This window comes from Rousettus aegyptiacus, unplaced genomic scaffold, assembly GCF_014176215.1.
Source record: "Rousettus aegyptiacus isolate mRouAeg1 unplaced genomic scaffold, mRouAeg1.p scaffold_m13_p_4, whole genome shotgun sequence".
Lineage (NCBI taxonomy): Eukaryota > Metazoa > Chordata > Mammalia > Chiroptera > Pteropodidae > Rousettus > Rousettus aegyptiacus.
The window spans coordinates 11,601,821-11,621,642 of record NW_023416307.1 but is presented as its reverse complement, the minus strand read 5'-3'; the positions used below and the strand labels follow the sequence as shown (position 1 = coordinate 11,621,642).

Sequence of the window (19,822 nt, the reverse complement as noted above, 5' to 3'; positions counted from 1 at the left end):
TTAAAACACAACGGATATTCCTGCATATAGTCAAAATTACACTCGACTTTCCTGCAGAAGCTGTAATAAAGGACTCACAAACCATTTCGTCCCACGCGGGTATAACACCCTCCGCAAGACACCCCAGTCAGGCAACCCCCTCAAACAGCATCTCCACAGTGGGAAGAACCCTGCACACCGAGCACACCAAGTTATAGGCAGGTTGTGCCCAGTTTACCCAAGTTCTCCACCTGCTTCGTTAACACCAAATAGGAAGATTTAAAAACGATGCTGAACCACGGAATTCAATACACTCAAGCCTACATCCCATGTCATCAAATAATTTATTTGGAATCAGAATTAAAAGAACATTTGACAGATGTGAAAGGTATGTTTATTGTGATAGCTTCTGATCAGCCGTACAACTTATCTAGGACAAATTACCAGATAAATTTTATATTATTTCTTCAGGACTGGGGCTTGTCAAAGACTTCAAATTTGGGATCTAAGAAGAGAAAATAAAAAGGTTCAAGCTTAGCCACACTGTAATAAAATGCATTACTGAGAAGGCGTCAATATTTACCTCATCAATCTTCTGACTTTGTTTTAGTGAATATCTACTGTTTTCAAACATCTACATGGAAATATTGCAATTGCTAAAGATTTATTTAGCACCTACCAAGAGCCAAGCTATTAACTGACTTTACATATATCATTTAACTAAAACAGCCACATAAGGAAGATATTCTCTCCAAATGTCAGATGGGAAACAGGCACAAGTTAACTATCTAAGATCACACAGTTCCTGAGTGACATTGTGAGGATTCAAGATCAGGGAGTTTGATTTCAGACCCGCATGTTATGTGATCTTCTATACCAATGCCAAACATTTATCCCAGAGCTTCCCACACATACATCACTGTCCTAAAATATTCACACATTGTCATTTAATCCTCTAAACAATCCAAGTAAGTTTTAAAAAGTGTATATATTTTCCACTCAAAATGATCTCCCACAAGAATGAATCCATGATTAACGAGACTCACCTTCAAATTTGAAGTCGGGAAATGCATTCATGTCTGCTTTACCAAACATCTGCTTAAGCTTAAAAAGCTCCCTCTCCAAATCTTGCTGATATTCGGGGCCAGCGTCAACAGGTCCTCCAGATGACCTGTGTGTAAAGGATCGAGTAAAAACTCATTTTCTACACTAGTTTACAAAACCAAAATTACTTTTCACCATCAAGTTTCAGTAGATCTTTTAAAGACACTCATGTAGGGGGAAATACAGACTTTGCCAAAAGAAAAGTATTTCCACTTGAATTTCAATTCAAACTATTTTACTGTGAGGTTTCACATAAATGTGAGACAAATTTAAACACACCTCTACCAGTCAAGGGTTTTCGGTATCAAGGAAGGACACTTTTTAAGTCAGCATCCCTCGGGGTCTCAGCTGCAACAAGGAGGAATGACTCTGGAGTCGATGACTACTTCTGCTGGAACGTCAGTTCTGCCATTTAGTAACTGCATCAACAGAGCAACGCAGGGTGCACTCTAAACTTCAGTGTCACATCTAAAACTCAAGGTTCCACCTAACATGTACCACTTAGCATAGTGCCGGGCACATAGTGAACATTCACGTTACCTATTATTATTACCTGACTTAAACCAGCCACCACTAAATGGCTTTTAAAAGATCTTAGTCACTTTAAGTCTCTATAATAGGGGCCTAACAAAGAAGCAAATGATTTCCTATCCTCAGAGGTTTTGCCATTTAGAAGAAAAAATTAACATGTTTATAAACATCCCTTATGCTGTAAGGGATGTGATGAGCTTCAAAGACAGTTTAACAAAAAGCTACTCTAGTTGAGGAGACCAATTTTCCCAATACACTGTAATTAAAATTATCTTCCTAATACAGAACAGTCTTGTTCCACCCCAACATCCTGCTCAAAATCCTTTAATTTCTCATAAATGGCTTTCATATATCTTAATTGTCCAGTCTATAATCAAGGCCTTCATTAACCCCTCATTCTAACCTCATTCTATGCTTCCCTCCCCCCCACCCCCCACTCCTCATCTACCCTACAGTCCTGGGAAACAGCATTACACAATTCCCCAAATATAGCTCACACCACCATACTTTCCTCCTAAAAGGTATCCTCTACCCCCTCACCCCCAATCTGTCCAATCTTATCTAAACACCAATTATTCTTAGCCTAGGGTAGACTCCTGGGTGTGTCTATTGATGACCTCTGTGGGTCTGAGAACTCTCTCAAACTATAAGCAAAATTGTGAGTAAACTTTTTTAAAAAAACTAGAACAACAATCCATAGCTGCCCATGAAATTCTCAAGAGGGATAAATGACCTCAAACACTGCCTTCAAATCCAAGATAAAACAGTCACTCTTTCAAGACACCCTAAAATGACTACAACCAGAAAGGAGCTTTCCTTGCTATGAACTACCCAAACGCTGAATGTGCTGATCTCAGCACCTAACTCATTTTATCTTATAGTGTATTTACTTGCTTACAAGCTTCCTACATCTATCAGATATTAAAAATGTTGTGGAAATATAGGGTGGTTTCTTTCTTCATAGCCTACCAAAATTGCTAGCCCAGTATTTTGCACATGGGAGACATCTAAATAATTAAAAACAAAACCAAAAAAATCGAACTATTAACTGAGGTATACTACTTTTCCAAAGGTTTGGGGGTTAAACTTGATGATGGCTAAGGTCATCATTCATCTCTAAAACTGTGTAGCTCTCTAATCAAGATTTTCTTGGACTCGTTTTCTACTGTTTCAGAGTTTTCTGTCCTTTGACATTCCCAGAAATATATAAGGATGGAAAAAGCATTAAAAAAAAGTTATGTTTACTATTTCCCCTAAATCATGATGTCACAGAAGTGGCACTAAATTGAGTTAGAATATTTTGATTCTATGTTTTTCCCCCCAATTAGTGTAATGACTTAGGGCTAATCAATGTCTAAGTGGTTTAGGTTTTCAAATACAGTTGTTTAGTTATATGCGGGGAATACATTCTAAGATCTCCAGTGGATGCTTGAAACTGAGGATAAAACTGTACCCTATATTTACTATGTTTTTTCTATACACATATACCTATGATAAAGTTTATAATCAAATAGAACAATTACAACAAAATACTGTAGTAAAAGTTATGTAAACATGACCTTTCTCCCTCCCTCCCTCCCTCTCTCTCTCTCTGATAACCAACCTAATAACCTAGATGGTTACTAAGTGACGGACTGGCAGGTAACATACACAGAATGGATACATTAAAGGAAGGGATGATTCACATCCCAGCCCAGACAGATCAGTGCAGTGAAAGATTTCATCACAGAACTCAGAATGACATGCCATTTAAATTTATGCACTGTTTATTTCTGGAATTTCTATTTAATACTTTTGGACGGAAGTTGAACGCAGGTAACTGGAACCACAGAAAGTGAAACCACATGGAAGGAGAAACTACTGTTTAGACCCAAAACGATTTACAAGTTCTTATATACTTCTGTGAATTGAGTCTAGCTTACAATAAATGGCATTATAGTATGTCTAATATGACAAGATATAATAGGATTCTCCCTTAAAACCCATATCAAAAAGACAAAATTTGTGACTTAAAAAAATTGAAGATCTTTGCTCCTTTTTTTAAAGCACCTTATGAACTTGTATGTCAAGGCTCAGCTCAGTGGTCTCAGACACTTTCAAACACCAAGTAATTTTTTAATTACCATCTCAAAATTAACATACTTTAAATATTTATACCATGGTTGATTATCTACCCACTTACTGTCGCTTCGTTCTATACTCTCTAATCTTGTCCACGAAGAGTTTCTGTACAGGATCAAGTTCTTTAAATGCCACTGCTGTAACACCAATATTCCTCCTCAAATGGACTGAGATTGCAGACTGCAGGATAGAGGACAATCTGAAGAGCCTCTGAAGAATCATGGTGATTCTGTCATGGAAAACAAGCACCAGAATGTTAATATACTTTAACATGTATATGTTAATTATAAAATTAATAATTAATACACTTTAACATGTATAATTATAAAACACCTCTAAATATATCATATAGTGGGAATCTAATTGTATTAATTGCTACAGAACTTAAAGTATACCAGAACTCAGTGAATTCTAAGAACAGTTTTCTGGCCATAGCTCTATTCCCTTCTCCATTCTTCATAGCATGTTTTTACTTCTTAAAGGCCCTGGGACCTAGGAGCTGTTAGGAACTCAGACCTTGTGTGTAGCTCCACTATGGTTAGATGAAGGAAGAAAGCACTACATATAGGGTGGGTGTTTCTTCTCCACGAACTTAAGTCTTGGACCAGAGGAAACAGTCAAGCTAGGATGTTAGTAATCTGCCCCCTCCCAGCAGGAAAAGAAAAACCCTGGCCCCAAAATAAATATGCTAGGTTCCCTTGACCCCCTCAAAAAGCCAAAAGGGAGCTAGCTGGGCAGGGACACTGGAGACAGCTGCTTCAGTCCAGGATTAATAGCCTGAAATTTTCTACTTGGCAGACCCCCAGGAAGAGAAACTGCAGTGCCCGTTAGAACTGCAGGATTCAAGGCATTCAGTAACAACCAAATCTTTAAGTCCAAAAGAACCAACAAGGAAAAAGAGCAACCAGCCCAAGAGAACCTACCAAAAAAGAGGGGAAATCAAGAAGTACAAACTCATCAGTAATAGAGAATTTGTAAAGGAGATGAAAGCTTGATTTTTAAAAATGAAGACTTTCAGATATCCAAGTCCTTCAACTTCTCGAAGCTAAAAGACACAATTTTCTAACCAAAAAATTTCAGTAGATAAATTAGAAGATGATCTCAATTGAGACCTCATTTCATGTCTCAAAAAATCAAATGCAAAAACATTCCAAATTACGGCAAATATATGCAAACATGAATTCCAAAAGAAAGGGAATGAGGAGGCTATAAGTAATTGGAAGAAATTTCCCTCAGATTGAGATGGTGTATTAAAGCGAAAAGGCTTACTAAACCCTATTTTGAAATAGTGATAAAAGATTCACACCTCAATATAGCTTGGTAAAATGTCCAAACTTTGCAGTGAAAACCTTACATGCTAACGATCCCCATACCCTCCAAATTACCTAATAACAGTAATCATCGTCATACTAATACTGGACTTTTATCAAGTTGTACTTCTACTGCTCAATCTGTGGACCAGTGGTAATATACAAATTGTGTTACTTGTCTATAGTGATACAAAAATTGGTAATAAGTATTCAGAAATTGTAAAGCAATTAATTATATCAATTGAATTTAGTAATAAAAATTAGAGTTTGTATTTTGTGTGTCTTCATTGTTTTGTATTTCATCTAATTTTTCTGATAATTCACTTTTGTTGTATTCTTCAAAAGCATCCACAAGAGTTGGGATAAAATGGCCCTTTACCACCTGAGAGATTGGGGATCACTAGGCTAGAGGACAGTAGAGTAGCACAGTGATTCACAAAATGGGTGGGGTATCCTCGAGGAGATATTTGGCAACGTCTGAAAACATTTTTGGTTGCCCTGAATGAAATAAGTGTTACTGACTTCTAAAGGCCAGGATGCTGCCAAGCATCCTATAATAACAATAACAAGAACAACGGCCTCTCACAACAAAGAATTATCTGGTCCAAAATGTCAATAGTGCCCAAGTTGAGAAGCCCCGGAACAGCATATAAAACTACCGAAAGAAATCCTACAATCAACAAAATTTCCTTCAACCGCCAGGGAGAATGCAAACTATTTGAAGAAATTAAAGAATTCATCATATAGCATTCTTATACCCCATCAGAGACAAATGCTTGAGAAAGAGACTTCAAGCAAACAACAGATGACTTTAAGGTGCTACTTATTATCATTCCCATTTTACACACACAGAAACCAAGGTTTAGATGTAAATACCAAGTCCAAACAGAATCTGACTGGACACAAATATATTTTAAAAATTGTGCAACTCAAGGTATATTTTCCCTTCTGGCAATATAAGGACATACTTAATGCTCAGCAATAGGGTCAACTAACATTTGTTCAGCCCTCAGTATTTCGCAAAGTACTTCCATACATAGTCTCTCCTTGCACACTTTTGACACTACTTTAATTAGAGGAAGGTGTCTATAAGAAAAGTTACTAAATTGCCCATATTTCCACAGTTAATTTTCTCTGATTGCAAAAATCATGTAACATGGGTACAGTCCATTTTCACTACTCTCATTTCTATCATCTAAGAATTGATTCCCAAATCACACTCTAATTTTGGTCTTTTTCTTGAACTCCAAACCTATATATTCAACAGCTCTCACCCCTTCCTAAATCCTACAGGGCCCTCAAATTCAACTTGTCTAAAAAATGAACACACAATCTCACTATCAAAACTTGTTCCTTTTCCTTTATTCCCTTTCATTTCCCCCCCCACACACTTATTAAACATCTAGTGTGTGCACTGTCAGCTGGCTCACAGAACAAGTGTAAAATACCAACTTAGTACACAAACAAGGGTAAAATACCAACTGTGGTGTAAGTTCTCTATTCGAGTACCATGTAGTGCCAAAAGAGCCTGTGACAGGGATTTGACACATTCTTTAAAAGACTGGGAAGGCAATAGCAAGAAAAAGATACAGCATTGTACAGCGGGAGAGTGGTTCTGTTTACAGTGATGGCTGACCAGCCTAAGGTCAGTTCTTTCGGACTCTTCAAAGCATATTTTTAAAGTCAATTCACAATCCACCTTGACTCGCTCTTTTTTATTCCGGAAAACCTTGCTGTGTTCGCATAAGCACACCCCTATCACCCTCCCTCAAGTTAGCGTCCAGTTCCTTGGGGTTGTTGAGGTGTGTAGGATTGTGCTCGAAAAGAAAGTGTAAAACAAAGCTGCCTAACCAAGTTTTAGCGCTATCAACATTTTTAGGTTGCAAACTTTTAAGACTATCACCCTTTTCCCTCTTTTGGTGCACGTTCTGCTTTAAACAGCTCAGAGCGATGCCCGCGTGTCATCGGGATTGGGCAGGCCTGGCTGCAGATCTGCTCCACCAGCATGACCTTGAGCTGCTACAGCTGGGCTCCGAGTCCATGAAACCCCCTACCCCGCCGCCTCCCTGCAATCCGCACCACCCCTGTTTGCCCTCAGAGCGGTATTATCAAGGCTATATATTGAGTCTACAGCGAACTTCGAGGCCTAAAAGCACCGAAGTCTGCAATGACCCAGACCAGGCCGTGAAGGTGCCCGGGACAGAAAGCTGCTCTCTCCTGAAGGGCAAAGGTGATAGACAGCCCAGGCCCCGTTAAGAAACTCAGAATTGTAGTCCCAAGAGGCTAAGCTAATCCAGCTACCCCTCAGTCACCTTGCACTCAGTCCAGAGCTGCCAGAGCCACCGCCGCCGCCACCGTTCTACTTCCGGCCCTGGCTCCGCCCCCACCCGCCTACCCGCTATCGCAATGCATTATGGGCCGCCGTTTCAGTCGGTCGACACTCACCGGACAGGAAGCGTCTCGGAGACAGTCTGCGACCGGACGGCTCTAGGTGAGACAGAAAGCAAACAGGAGGAGGAAGTGGAGGGTAAGTGCTTCCGGGTCCCCTAGTGGCGCCTCCGCCATCTTTCCTTCGCCTAACTTGACCTGCTCTTTCCCTCCTGGAAACCTTGCTGTGTACGCATGCGCACTTGGACGGCCTTGCCCCTTAGTTCAATCCTTCCCGCCCCTAATCAGCGTGCTGCCCCTTGGGTTGTTGAGGTGTATGAACGTACAAAGTGACAGAGTGTAAAACAAAGCCGACCGGGGCGTTGTGTTCCCTTGTGCCTCGTGAGCCTCCGTTGCCGACGGCGTTCGGTTCGCGCAACCTGCTGGGAGTTGTAGTCCTAAACCCGGGGGTGCCTGGGAGGCGGGAGGGGGGTTGGAGTTTCGGCGCCGATTCCGCGGGAAGGGCCCAGGGGCCTCACACTTCGAGTCGCGGGAGCCGCTCGTTTTACCGGGAGAGACGCTGCACGTGGATCCCGCGCCGCTGCTGTTCTCAGCCGGCTCTGGAGTGCGGGCGGGGGCCACAGGGTCGATTCTGGAGCGGGTGAGTGCGGCCGCGGGGGAGGCGGGGAGCGCGGGCCCGCGCGGGCCGGCTTCGTTCCGGGGCCTTCTCCCCCAAAGCGGCCCCCCCCGCGGCCGCCTCTGTGTTTTGTTTCCGCTGGTCCCCGGCGCTGTGACTCCCATTTCCGTTCGTGGAGACTTGAGGGAGCCGGGTGGGGAGGGGCGGGGGAGGCTGTGCGGGGAGGGGAGGGGCGGGGGGCGCGCGGCGCGGGGCTCTAGGAAGTCGCGCGCCCCCGGGGCCCGGGCAGTTCCTGTCTCCTTTCGCTTCTTTCCCTATCTGTCCGCTGATCGACTGTCCGTCGAGGTCCGCAGCCTCTTCGGTCGGGATGTGATCATGACGCCCCCGGGATTTCCGGGGAAGATGCGAAACTAGTTTTGCCGACCCAGCGATTCACTCTCACTTCCAATCCAGTTGTCTTTCTAGAGTTGCCCATACATAGTTGCATCAAAAACATTTGTAAATGTGTATGGTGGCTTTTTTTTTTTTTTAAGAAGCAGTGTATTAATGCAGCTCGCCAAATTCTTTAGTTAGTTAGTTTTGTTTTTTTTTGTAGGATAGGCTGTTTGTATTTAGCGATCCTAGTTTGATTAGGTTAACGGCTAGGAAGACAAAGCTTAACAGTTAATGTTTTGCAAGATAATTAGTAGTAATTTAAAGATACAAGCAATAGGTCTGACTGGTGGGAGGAGCAAAGATTTAGAAGGGTTCACTTGGTGAAAGTGACGTACTGGGCAGTGCTAACATTCTTAGGTACTGTAGTCTTAAGCTTTAGAAGAAACTGGCTAACTCTTTACAAACTAAGGGAATAATCCCTCTCTTTTAGAGTTTGGTCCAGGCTTTCCAAGCTTATTATTAGACATATTCTGACGCTAGGTGGACTTAAGTCAGTTTTACCTGGATTGCGCATACAGGACTGTATGTTATGGAGTGATACACAGTCTTGAAGTAAGAATATAAGTGCCCAGCTAGGTGTTGAATTAACCTAAGCCATGAGAGCATATGGAGGCTGAATAGTAAATTAAAGCTGCTTACTTTAATCTCCCTCCAACTTTTATTTATAAAACTCCAAATCTACAGGAAAACTGAAAAATTGTACAATGAAATTCTACAATGAATACCTGGTAGGGAGGTCACCAAGTGTTCATCCTTGTCCACACTTGCTTGCTTGCTTCTTGTCAACCCCTCTAACCCTCTCTTTTTCTTTCTCCTCACCACCTCTTTCTCCCTACCTCCCCATGCACACATATACACAGATATATGTGCTTTTCTTTTTCCTAACTGTTCACTTAATTTTTAAAAATGAAAATGTCTTTTAATTTCTCTAGGTTTTTGAAAGTATTTTTTAGCTTGAGAAAAGTGCAGTCGATCAGACGGTTACTCCCACATTACACATATTTACATTAAATATATATTATACATTTTATGTATGTTACATATTCAATATATAAATGTGTTTATGTTATATATTTATGTTATAAATACATATATTTATCTTTTATTGTCTTTATTGGGAAAAATTGTCCTAAACTCTAATAATGTGTTCCAGTGAAAAATAATCCTACTCAAGTTTATCCATAGCTCCAAAAGAGAATGCTCAACTGTATTTTATTGAATACACGCTTTTCTTGGAGGTTTCAGTTAAATTTAAGTTTAGTTTGTATCCATTTTGTAACCCCAGGGAGAAACCAGGGCATCAGGGAGCAGCCCTAGGGTGGAAAGGCTGTAGGTAAGGTTCTCTTTGCCATTTTAAGTTTGGACAGAGTCTTGGGGAATTGGTTCCAGAAAAAGAGCTAACTTAAGCATTGATATCAAAGATTTGGACAATTTCCAAATCTCTCCTTTGCTTCCCTAGACTAAATTTAGAGAACTGAGAGAGAGAAAAAAAGATCCACTTAGAGACTGTGAGTATTTTTTCCAAAAGTGTTTTGGGTTCATTTTTTTTATTTGGCACCTTCTTTTTAAAAGTTAAAGGATGTTTCTTTTTTGACAACTCCTTGTTTTAGTGCTTATGTCATGGAAAACCACAGGTATCCCTTCTGATAAGCTCGAATGCCCATTTCATAGCCTCTGATTACTTTCTTATATATTTTTTCTATGTTTTTCCAAGATTCCCAGAAAATTCACTTGCTTTTTAATCTTTTTTTTTTTTTAATTGGTTATGAAGATAGGAGTGGACCTCCTTGGTAGACTTCTATGAAAATAAAACATAAAGATCTTCTCCAGTGCAACTCTGCTATAAACCTTAGTGTTCCTCATTTTGTTTTGTTTTGTTTTGTTTTTCAGTACAGAGTAATTTATACAATATTGTGTGTGTACATTATTTTTGATTTTAACTGCTACCAACATTCCATGGTATATGCTGCTTTCACACTTTTCTTGTATCACACACAGTACTTGTATTGGCTCCAGCATCTAGCTATCACCAACAAAGCTGCCCTGAACATCCTTGTCAATCAATGAGACTGTCTCTGGAATGCTTATCTAAAGGCAAGATTGCCGAGTCATAGGTATAAGTGTATTTGATTTGGGCAAGTGCTGCTAGATTTTTCTCCATAGTAGCCAGACCTGTCTGTACTCCATCAAGAGAGGCAGAGGGTTCTTAATGTCCCATGTCTCTGCTAATGCTTTTCAGTATTCAACATTCCAATTTTTGCTACACACAACACAAATGCACCTGGTAAAAAGTGGTAATTCCTTGTTTTAAATTGCATTTTTGAATGATTTGAATATGTACATTTTTTTGTTTGTTTCCCTTTATGTGAATTTTTTTTTTCCTGTGTTTTATCTGCTTTTCTAACTTGTCCTGACTTTGGGGAGGTTGTTATTAATTTGAAGGCATTCTCTGTCTATTCTAGTTATTAGCCCTTCATCATTTTTTGGATATTGAAAATATCTTTTCCATACTGTCACTTGTTTACTGAACATAAATCTTAATTTTTATGTAGTCGAATCTGTTTTTTTATATGGTTTATGTTTTTGGAATTTAAGAATTTCTATCACTAGTCCACAAAAAAATGCTCACCATTTTCTTCTATTAGCTTTATAGTTTTACCTTTCACATGAAGTCTTTAAGCCATCTAGAGTCAATTTTATATGGTGTGTAATAATGCTTATAACATTTTTATTTTTTCAGTACGTATTAATAGAGTGCCTACTAAGGGTGAGGCATTGTTCAAAGTACTTTTACACATCTATAAATAGATATCCCTTCCTGGGTGGAACTTATGTCGTCTTGCATGGTTGGTCCCTACTGGGTCACCACCTGTTTTGTTGTAGTGCTCAGGATGAATTCCACAGTTTACACATAGTAATTTTAAGGAACAGACATTACTGGTGAAGAGGAAGACTTAGAGAAGGAAACAATAGTTCTTTTTTTCATTATCCCAACAAAAGTCTGCTGGCACCTAGACAGTCTGCTAGATGCGCACGATGTATATCTTATATCTGTTCTAGAGGAGAACCCCACTCTCTTATTGGTCTTTCTTATGGGTGTGTATGTGAGAGCAACCTTAAATGTAGGAAAAATCAGACCAAATTCTAAATTTGGATGCAGCTCCTTAGATTCTAAATTTTCAGAAAATCAGCTCTCTAGCAGTTCGAAATGTTGGAGTCTGAGGAGAGTTACAGCCCTTTGTAAAGTGAGAAAGAAGACTTTCCTAATGCTACTGTAATAAATTACTTCTGATAATGTGCATATTGATAATTTTGTTACTTTATTTTTCTGTTTTAGAATATTGCACTGGCACTTAAAAGATATGTAATTTGTAACACAAATAGCTAGGATTAACTTTAATTTTACATCATTCTCAGTACAGTGCTAATAAGGTACATTCTTTATTCTGCTAACAAAGTATAGCTCTTAACTGAACAATTTTAGTTCATTTCCATGTTGATTTTTAAGCTACAGGTTTGACTGTTACTGAGACAGTTATTGTAATGTAGTTGACATATCTTTCATTTGATTTTGCAGTAACGAGTTAATTTAGTGGCTGAGATTGGCCCAAAAAATATCCCAACAAATCCAATGGAATGATGAAGAAGTCATGTTAGGCTAATATACACTATCTAAACAAAGGCTAGTTTATAAATACCATCTGCGGATATTCTTTTACGTGTGAAGATTACCTCCTCCTCTTCTGCTTGCTTACTCTCCACTTTTATTTGAATTGGGTATATACTTCTTGTGTGGCATTTTTGCTTGTACTCATAGTTTCAAAACATCTTAAAATTTAACTCTTGCAGGGCTGAGTTTTCGAAATACTTCAACCATGACTAAAAGAGAAGCAGAAGAGCTGATAGAAATTGAGATTGATGGAACAGAGAAACCAGAGTGCACAGAAGAAAGGTTGGTGTTTTCTGAATTTACTACCTTTTATATTATTAACATACCTAATTAAAATTAAGAATCAAGCCAGAATTCTTTTGGAGACTTTATTTTTTTTTCCCAACTGACCTCAGCATGTACTACCTTTTTTCTTCCGACTTAATGAGTTTGTAGCTGGGAGGGAAAGATATTTTTAAACTAAAGATAACAATAAGTATAGGTGATAATGACCAAGCCCTTGATTGTGATGATTTTTATCTCTTATGACACTGTTTTGATTTTTTTCTTTTGTTAGTGCTGGTTTCTTTTCAGAAAGTTTAAGTCACAGCCTGAACTAGTTTAGCAAATATATATAACTGCTATGAACTAGTAACTGTCAGGTGTATTTGAATATATGAGACAATAACCTGCGCTTGGAGGCCACATTGTATTTGAGGAGACATACAGGAACATGAGTAGTTACATGCGCAGTGCTAAGCATATAAAGCAGTGAAAAGTGTTAGTTCTTGGAACAGTAATGGGCTATTACTGACTCTATTAAGGAAAGAGGGCCATGATAATAAATTCAGAATCCAAGGGGGAGAGTATCGGCAAAAATAGAGATTTGGGAGTCAAGAAGAAGGCTGAGGAAGGGTAGGGCTGATGATCCTACTTTACTGTGTAAAGCAGGAGATGAGATAATATGCTAAAAGTAAAATAGTAGAGACTAAATAGTAGAGAAGGTTTAGAATAACTGATGAAATGAACACGATAACTAAGGTTAAATAGGATGCTGAGAGTTAAGAATGCAGGTGAGATTTAAGACTGTTAAAAAAAAATTTATTGTGGCAACAATTCTTAACATGAGATCTACCCTCAACACATTTTTAAATGTACAATAAATACAGTGTCGTTAACTATAAGCACAATGTTATATGACAGATCCCTAGAACTTATTCATTTGGCATAATTGATGCCAGTTGATTAAGCATATCTCCATTTTTGTTTCACTTTGTTTGGCCAGCAGTCTGTGGTTACTTGTGCCACCTTCTCTTCTGTTCAGAGGGGAGGTCTATCTGGAGCTCAAAAGACAAACCTTATTTTAGTTGTCCTTAGTCTTCTCTACCACCATGCCTTGGCATAGGAATATTTTCCTGATGGAAAACATCTAAAATGTCTTGGCACGACCACCTGAGACACCTTAAATTTTTAATAGAGCATTTCAACTTATTTGATTATGTGATTTTTCTCCAGCAGAAGAAACTAGAGACTACATGCCTCTTTGTATGTATATATGTATGTGCGTGTGTATATTCATTCATTTATTCATGTAACAAATTACCCCCAAACTTAGTTCTGGTTCAGGGTTTTTCATGAGTTTGAATTTAAGCTGTTAATCTGGCCTACAGTCATCTGAAGAGTTGACTGGGACTAGCATATCTGTTTCCAAGATCACTCATGAGACTGGTGGCAGGACCACTCACTTCCTCACCACATGGGCTTCTCCGCAGGGCTGCTCATGACATGGCATCTGGCTTCCCCTAAAGTAAGTAGCCTGAGAGAGAGTGCTCACCAAGATGGAAGCTGCAGTGTCTTTTTAAATAACCTAATATAAGAAGTGATATGTCACTTCTGCGTTAGTCCTTGGGTCACACAATCTAACCTTAGTAGAATATGGGAAGGAACTATAAACGGGTGTGAATATTAGGAGGCGAGGATCATTTGAGCCACCTTGGAGCCTGACTTGTATATATTTATTTTTACGCACACGCGCGCGCGCGCGCGCACACACACACACACACACACACACACTTTCTCTGTCTCTCTCTGTCTCTCTCCCCTCACTCCCTCCATCTGTCCCTCTCAATCTCTCCCCGCCCCACCCCGCCCCTCTCCCCTTCCCTTTTCTCACTCTCCTTTCACAAAGCCTTAACTTTTTACTGTTTGGCCTCTTACAGAAAAACTTTGCTGATGTTTCTTGTTTCCTGTGGAGGTTGGTAGTTGCTCTGTTGGCCTGGGGAGTAGCTGTGTAAGGGAGAAGTTGTTACCCAGCTGTAGCAGAATGTCGCTGTGTAGGAATTTAGGTGGCAACAAAATATTTTTAAATGTTTTAAATGTTGAGTTCATGTAAAGTAGATCTTTAAAAATTTGTCTTAAAGCGGCATCTGCCTCAAGCAATCATTGTTACAAAAAAAGGAAAATATAAACACTGTCATAAAAATACTTAACCAAAAGGCCCAACTAGTCTACCTTAACTAATAATAATAGTTTAGTATTATTTAAAAACAATGCGTTTTTAAGCTTGAACAGTCTTTTATAAGTTTTAGAAGTTTTAGAAGGAATATAAGCTATATGCATTCATTGAATGTAATATATATTGCATTATACTTAGAATTTATATGAAAATGGAACTTGACAAATTTTTAAATACATACTGGTTTTGACAACTGCAAATGAGATTTAAATTTTATTTAAATTAAACACGTTGTGAAACCTAATTGAATTCCAGATTTACCAGTTTAGCAAATATTACCTGGTGTCTTTTTGTTTTGCCTCAAATAAGGATTTACAAAGGATATGTAGAATTACTTACCAAAGGTTTTTCCTTTAAGGAACTTATATTTCCATTGAATTAGAAATATGAAATAGCAATGCAAAAGAGCCCTAAGAGAGTTTTAATTCTTTTTAAATGTGGTCCTATGCTGATTATAACCAGTAGTTTTCGGATTAAATTAAATGGAAGGTTTTTATATGTTACATTTTCATACTTTATAATTTATATTTACTTAATTATATTTATGTTTGGAAGGGCAATTGACTGGTAGATGGCTTACAAATTTTGAGAAGACTTTTCATCTTCCTTTCTGGGCCTAAAATTCTTCAAAATAACTTGAAAATATAACAGATGCAAACATTTTCCCTTAAATATTATATATGGAATGTTCATATGTATATATACACATACATACAAAGATATATATATATAATGAGATATATTTGCAAGGGTGCTTCAAGTTAGCATTTCTTTGTGTGGCTTAATATTTAGTTTGGCAACACTAGTTGGTGATGAGTCTACCACTATGAATGGTGTTTATGCAGAAACGAGTTTCAAAGACCAGAAATGTATTTTGGTATTGAATTTTGTTTTCAGCATATTATTACTTTAATACCTAGGATGAAAATGTAATTGTTAACCATTGTATCCTTTAACATTTAGCATTGTAGAACAAACCTACACACCAGCTGAATGTGTAAGCCAGGCCATAGACATCAATGAGCCAATAGGCAATTTAAAGAAACTGCTAGAACCAAGACTACAGTGTTCTTTGGATGCTCATGAAATTTGCCTACAAGATATCCAGGTAATTTTATTTTTTTGAGATTTATTTCAACATTTAAGTCTATTTTAGGAATATTTTTTGTTGACCCTTAATCTCTATAGCTGTAGCCTTTATCTATCTCACTAGATTTGACCTGTTTTATGAACTTTAAGCATTTAAAAATAAAAGCAATTCTTTCAGCAAAATTGTCTCTATTTAAAGTTATATTTAAAAGATTGAGTACTGAGTCAAATATTTCATTTTTTTTTTTTATTTTCACAAATATAGAATGAGAAGTTTAAATTTGAATCAGAGCTTAAACATAAAGTAGTGGGAAGCACATTGACTTTGGAAGCTGAAGAGGCATGTCCTCCTCATTCTATTTGTAACTAGCTTTTAAATTCTTTGTGCATTAGTTTCCTTATCTTTAAAATGAGATAATTTTACCAAATGATTTTTACATCACCTTCCATCTTTATTTGCTCTATTAGTAAATTTCAGATGAGAATTTAAATACCAGTGTTTATATTTATTGGAGTTTATTACAATAGGATTTTACCTGTTATAGTGTTACAGCAATATACTATGTTTACAGCATATTTATATTCTTTCTTTCTTTTTTTTTGGTGTAAAGGTAGTAGGCTATACTACATATACTACAGTTTATGCTGATTTTTTAATACCAACTTATCATAATATATATTGCCAATTTTTTTGATCAGTTTGTTTTATTCTTTACTCCTTTTCCTCCTGTATATTATAGCACTTTTTGCTTTATTTTTTAAAAATTAAAATCATATGTCTACCATTTTTAAATAAGATTTTGATGTACAATAAGTTGAAATGTTTTAATGAAATTTGTGCATTTTAGTTGCCATTTAACCATACTTTTATGTTTTCCTTTTAATAAGTCTAGTAAATGTTGAGAGAAGAAGGAAATTGCTCTCCTAAAACTAGAGAATGTAGATGGGCCTAATAATATTACAATTTAGGATTTAAGGTTTTCCTTTATTAACAGTGAAAGAATAAATTAGCATATTTTTGGAAGGTAATTTAACATTTAGTGTTTATTAATTTTGGATGTGAAATATCTAGCAATTTCACCTCAATGAATTGTTCTTACTGAAATGCTCAACTGTCTGAGCAAAGGTGTATGTCTGAAATGTTTGTCGCATGGTTGTGCAGAAACTGAAAATCAATGTTCCAAAAACAGAGACTTGGATAAATAAATTCTATAGATTGGAATTCAAGGCGCCCATTGAAAATTGGTGGACTACAGCTGTCTGGGCCGTTATGTTGAATGAAAAAATGAACACAGAACACTCTTAAATTATCTTATTTAACCTGCACATCAGTCTTTGAAGTCAACATATTCTTAATCACATTCTGCAGATGTAGAAATTGAGATTTAAAAAGGCTAAATAGTTTTACCATTTGTAGCTACCTAGGGATTCAGCCTGTGTGTCTCCGAAACTTGCTTCCCTTGCTTGAGGCAGAATTTTAACTTTGTTTTGGGTAACTCAGTGTCACTGGACTTTACCCATTTTTCTCATATGTAAAATAAGGGGGAATCTGGACTTGAGCTCTTACTTGTCTTTCAGCCCTAACATTTGTTGCTGCTTTTGTGATGCCTGGCTTAACCAAAATGAAAGTATAACCTCCAAAGTACCCAACCTACCATAGATTTTCCATAAATATTAGTTGAATAAATAGAAATATGCATAATTCATAGCATCATAGAATGTAAAGCTAACTTTAGATCTAAGTCATTGTGCATTCCTCCCTGTCCCCATTCCTCTCTTCAAAAAGGATATGGGTATCAACTTCTGTTCTCCATATCGGTTTATGCAACATACATTCAGACTCAAAATGCTTGCTGCTTGTGGCAATGCTTTTGTATTTTCAGATTAATGCTGACTTGAAAGCTGATGGAACAGCGGAGTAGTACTTCTTTGAAGAGTATAACCCAGGATCAGATACAATGCTTGAGTTTTGTCCTTGTGCCAGATGGGTCTTACTTAACTAGCTAGTGTATTTGGTACCTGAGAGCTCACTTGCAGAGTTACACATGCTATAGCTTCTAGTGGATAATACCAGTGTCTGTCTGCTGGAGAGGGGAGAAATCTTAATAGCAGGAGAATTTTTAACAAAGTGTCAGGCAACAAAACTGCCACATTCGACCTGTCTGTCTGCTGAAGGGTTAAACAGCTTGTCTTGCCCCTGATTAAGTTAGATACATAGTCACTGAAGGTTTTAGGCTTTATATGTATGACATTTTTAATATTAGAAAATGTACTCGTACTGCAACTACAGTATTTATGGAATTCTTGGCAATGAGAGTAGGGGAGTTTTATACCTCCAGCTCTATATTATGCAGACACACAGAGATATACATTATTCAAGATAATTACAATGAAAAACTATTTGAAAACTGGCAACAGAACATGTCTAAAAGTCAATTTCTTTTTGTCATCAATTTGTCATTGTGTGAAATGCATTCACTGTAAGGAGACATGACGGAAATTGATATTGAAAGGATATAGAATTATGATTAAAGATGTTCATAGGTCACGTAGTAAAGTCATAAATAAGTCCTTTAACTTTATTAACATTGTGATTAGAAACGTAGAGTTAACTCTGATCTTGAGTGTATATCATTGGTTACAAGTGAATTATGGCAGACATTATATTAATAAACATAAATTATCCCCACTAGTTAAATAGTCTTGCTTTTTCTCAACAGATAAATTACATTATTTTCTACTTTAAATACTTTTACAGAATAAGCAGTTGCTTTTTGCTGTTATTTAAAAATCTCAAACTATACTCCAGAGCTAGAGAAAACTGCCATTTAAAATAAATGTTTATGTTGTCCTTAATTACTACCACAGTGGTTAAAATATTTCGATTTGGCAAAGAATTAAATGATATAACAAATAATTAAATGTGTTCTTATAATTCAATTAGTATGCCTCAGTAATTAAGTCCTGTTTGGTACATCCATTTTTATTAAACCAGATGATTGTGTTAAAATAATCTTAATCGTTTTACCCATGTTTAGCTGGATCCAGAACGAAGTTTGTTTGACCAAGGAGTAAAGACAGATGGAACTGTACAACTTAGTGTACAGGTAATTTCTTACCAAGGTACGTCAATTTTAGTGCAAGCTTAGTTTGTTTTTTAAAATATGAGAACTCAGTTTTATAAGTTTGGGGAGTTTTAGATGATGGTTGATTAAATTACTTAATGACATGTTATAGACAGATATTCATGCTTTGGTTTAACTTTTATCTGTCAAGGTGAAGCAGATGATATAAAACATTCTACCTAGTTTCATCAGGAGGAGATATAGTATAGAGTAGTAAGTAACATGATCACAGAGAGGGCTGGAAGAACAGATTCTGGTTGATTCTAAGAATGCCTGAGCCACACAGCAGAACTAGACTTCCAAGGAAGCTGCTGCCCTGTTGCGATCCTGGGACCATGCTGCTTTTTTAGTGATCCAGAGTAGCCAAAAAATGGATGCCATGTGCCTGCTTATCCCCTCTTAACTCGTTTCTAAATAGAAGGCTTATGCCAATGATTCTAGAGCCTACATTACAATGGGGACCCCTGCTGCAAGGAAATCTAGTCTCTGCAGTTTAGCATAAAAAAAGAGGAATTTGCAAAGGGTGTTGATTGACCACAGTCAGCCATATCCATGGTATTTTACAAATCTCGTGTAGGTATCCAAGTTAGAAAGAAAATGAGGAAACCATTTTTGGTGGCTTGAATTTTAGTTTTTTTTTTTTTTTTTTTTTTTTTAATGTGGCTTATTGGGATTGCTAACCAGAGTTTTACACTAATTTTGATCTCTGAATATATATTGCTTACAATTATGTTTCACAAACCAAAGACTATGAAAATGGTAGTTATCTGCTATTGATCTTTAATTTCCCCAGGATTGTCTGTTGGTAGGAATATGAAATAAATCTTTGTTTTTATCTTGAAAAGCCTAGTGACCTGTCAGTGCAACTGTATTTAAAAAACGTTTACTTGATGAAATTTGAATAGAGGATTAGAAGATAAAACACTTTTCAAAAATTCTGATTGTTTGTCTCATGTATAT

At 37.4% G+C, this 19,822-nt stretch overlaps 2 protein-coding genes across 6 annotated transcripts in view; one reads left to right on the top strand and one right to left on the bottom strand.

Moving 5' to 3' along the window:
- Positions 1-304: 304 nt before the first annotated feature.
- Positions 305-8,228, bottom strand: ATP5PF (ATP synthase peripheral stalk subunit F6). 4 transcript variants are annotated; one of them, XM_016140419.2, is made up of 5 exons: positions 7,760-7,846; positions 7,491-7,532; positions 3,797-3,964; positions 1,026-1,150; positions 305-484 (listed from the first exon to the last, which is right to left on the bottom strand). In XM_016140419.2, exons 3-5 carry the CDS (start codon positions 3,955-3,957, stop codon positions 447-449), a joined length of 324 nt encoding a protein of 107 aa, XP_015995905.1. In that variant the 5' UTR covers positions 3,958-3,964; positions 7,491-7,532; positions 7,760-7,846; the 3' UTR covers positions 305-446. The 4 variants fall into 4 exon arrangements, with proteins under 4 accessions (XP_015995905.1, XP_036074364.1, XP_015995904.1 ...); XM_036218471.1 differs by lacking the exons at positions 7,491-7,532; positions 7,760-7,846 and adding an exon at positions 7,982-8,147; XM_016140418.2 differs by lacking the exons at positions 7,491-7,532; positions 7,760-7,846 and adding an exon at positions 7,358-7,471.
- GABPA (GA binding protein transcription factor subunit alpha) overlaps positions 7,451-19,822 on the top strand; it is a 35,462-nt gene continuing 23,090 nt past the window's right edge. Inside the window, exons 1-4 of one of the 2 annotated variants that reach the window (XM_016140417.2) lie at positions 7,451-7,572; positions 12,334-12,436; positions 15,612-15,756; positions 18,776-18,860. In XM_016140417.2, the coding sequence (XP_015995903.2) occupies positions 7,452-7,572; positions 12,334-12,436; positions 15,612-15,756; positions 18,776-18,860 (454 nt within the window). In that variant the 5' untranslated portion in view covers position 7,451. Of the gene's footprint in view, positions 7,573-7,727; positions 8,074-12,333; positions 12,437-15,611; positions 15,757-18,775; positions 18,861-19,822 lie in introns of those variants that run through there. The other variant, XM_016140416.2, reaches the window with a different exon arrangement.

What these genes read in the sequence shown, in the direction of transcription:
- ATP5PF (XM_036218469.1), bottom strand. Translation starts at nt 8,213, where the DNA reads ATGGGAGTCACAGCGCCGGGGACCAGCGGAAACAAAACACAGAGGCGG. An exon ending in CACGTGCAGCGTCTCTCCCG is followed by an intron (nt 7,853 to 7,981) that starts GTAAAACGAGCG and finishes AACTCCCAGCAG; the next exon opens with GTTGCGCGAACCGAACGCCG.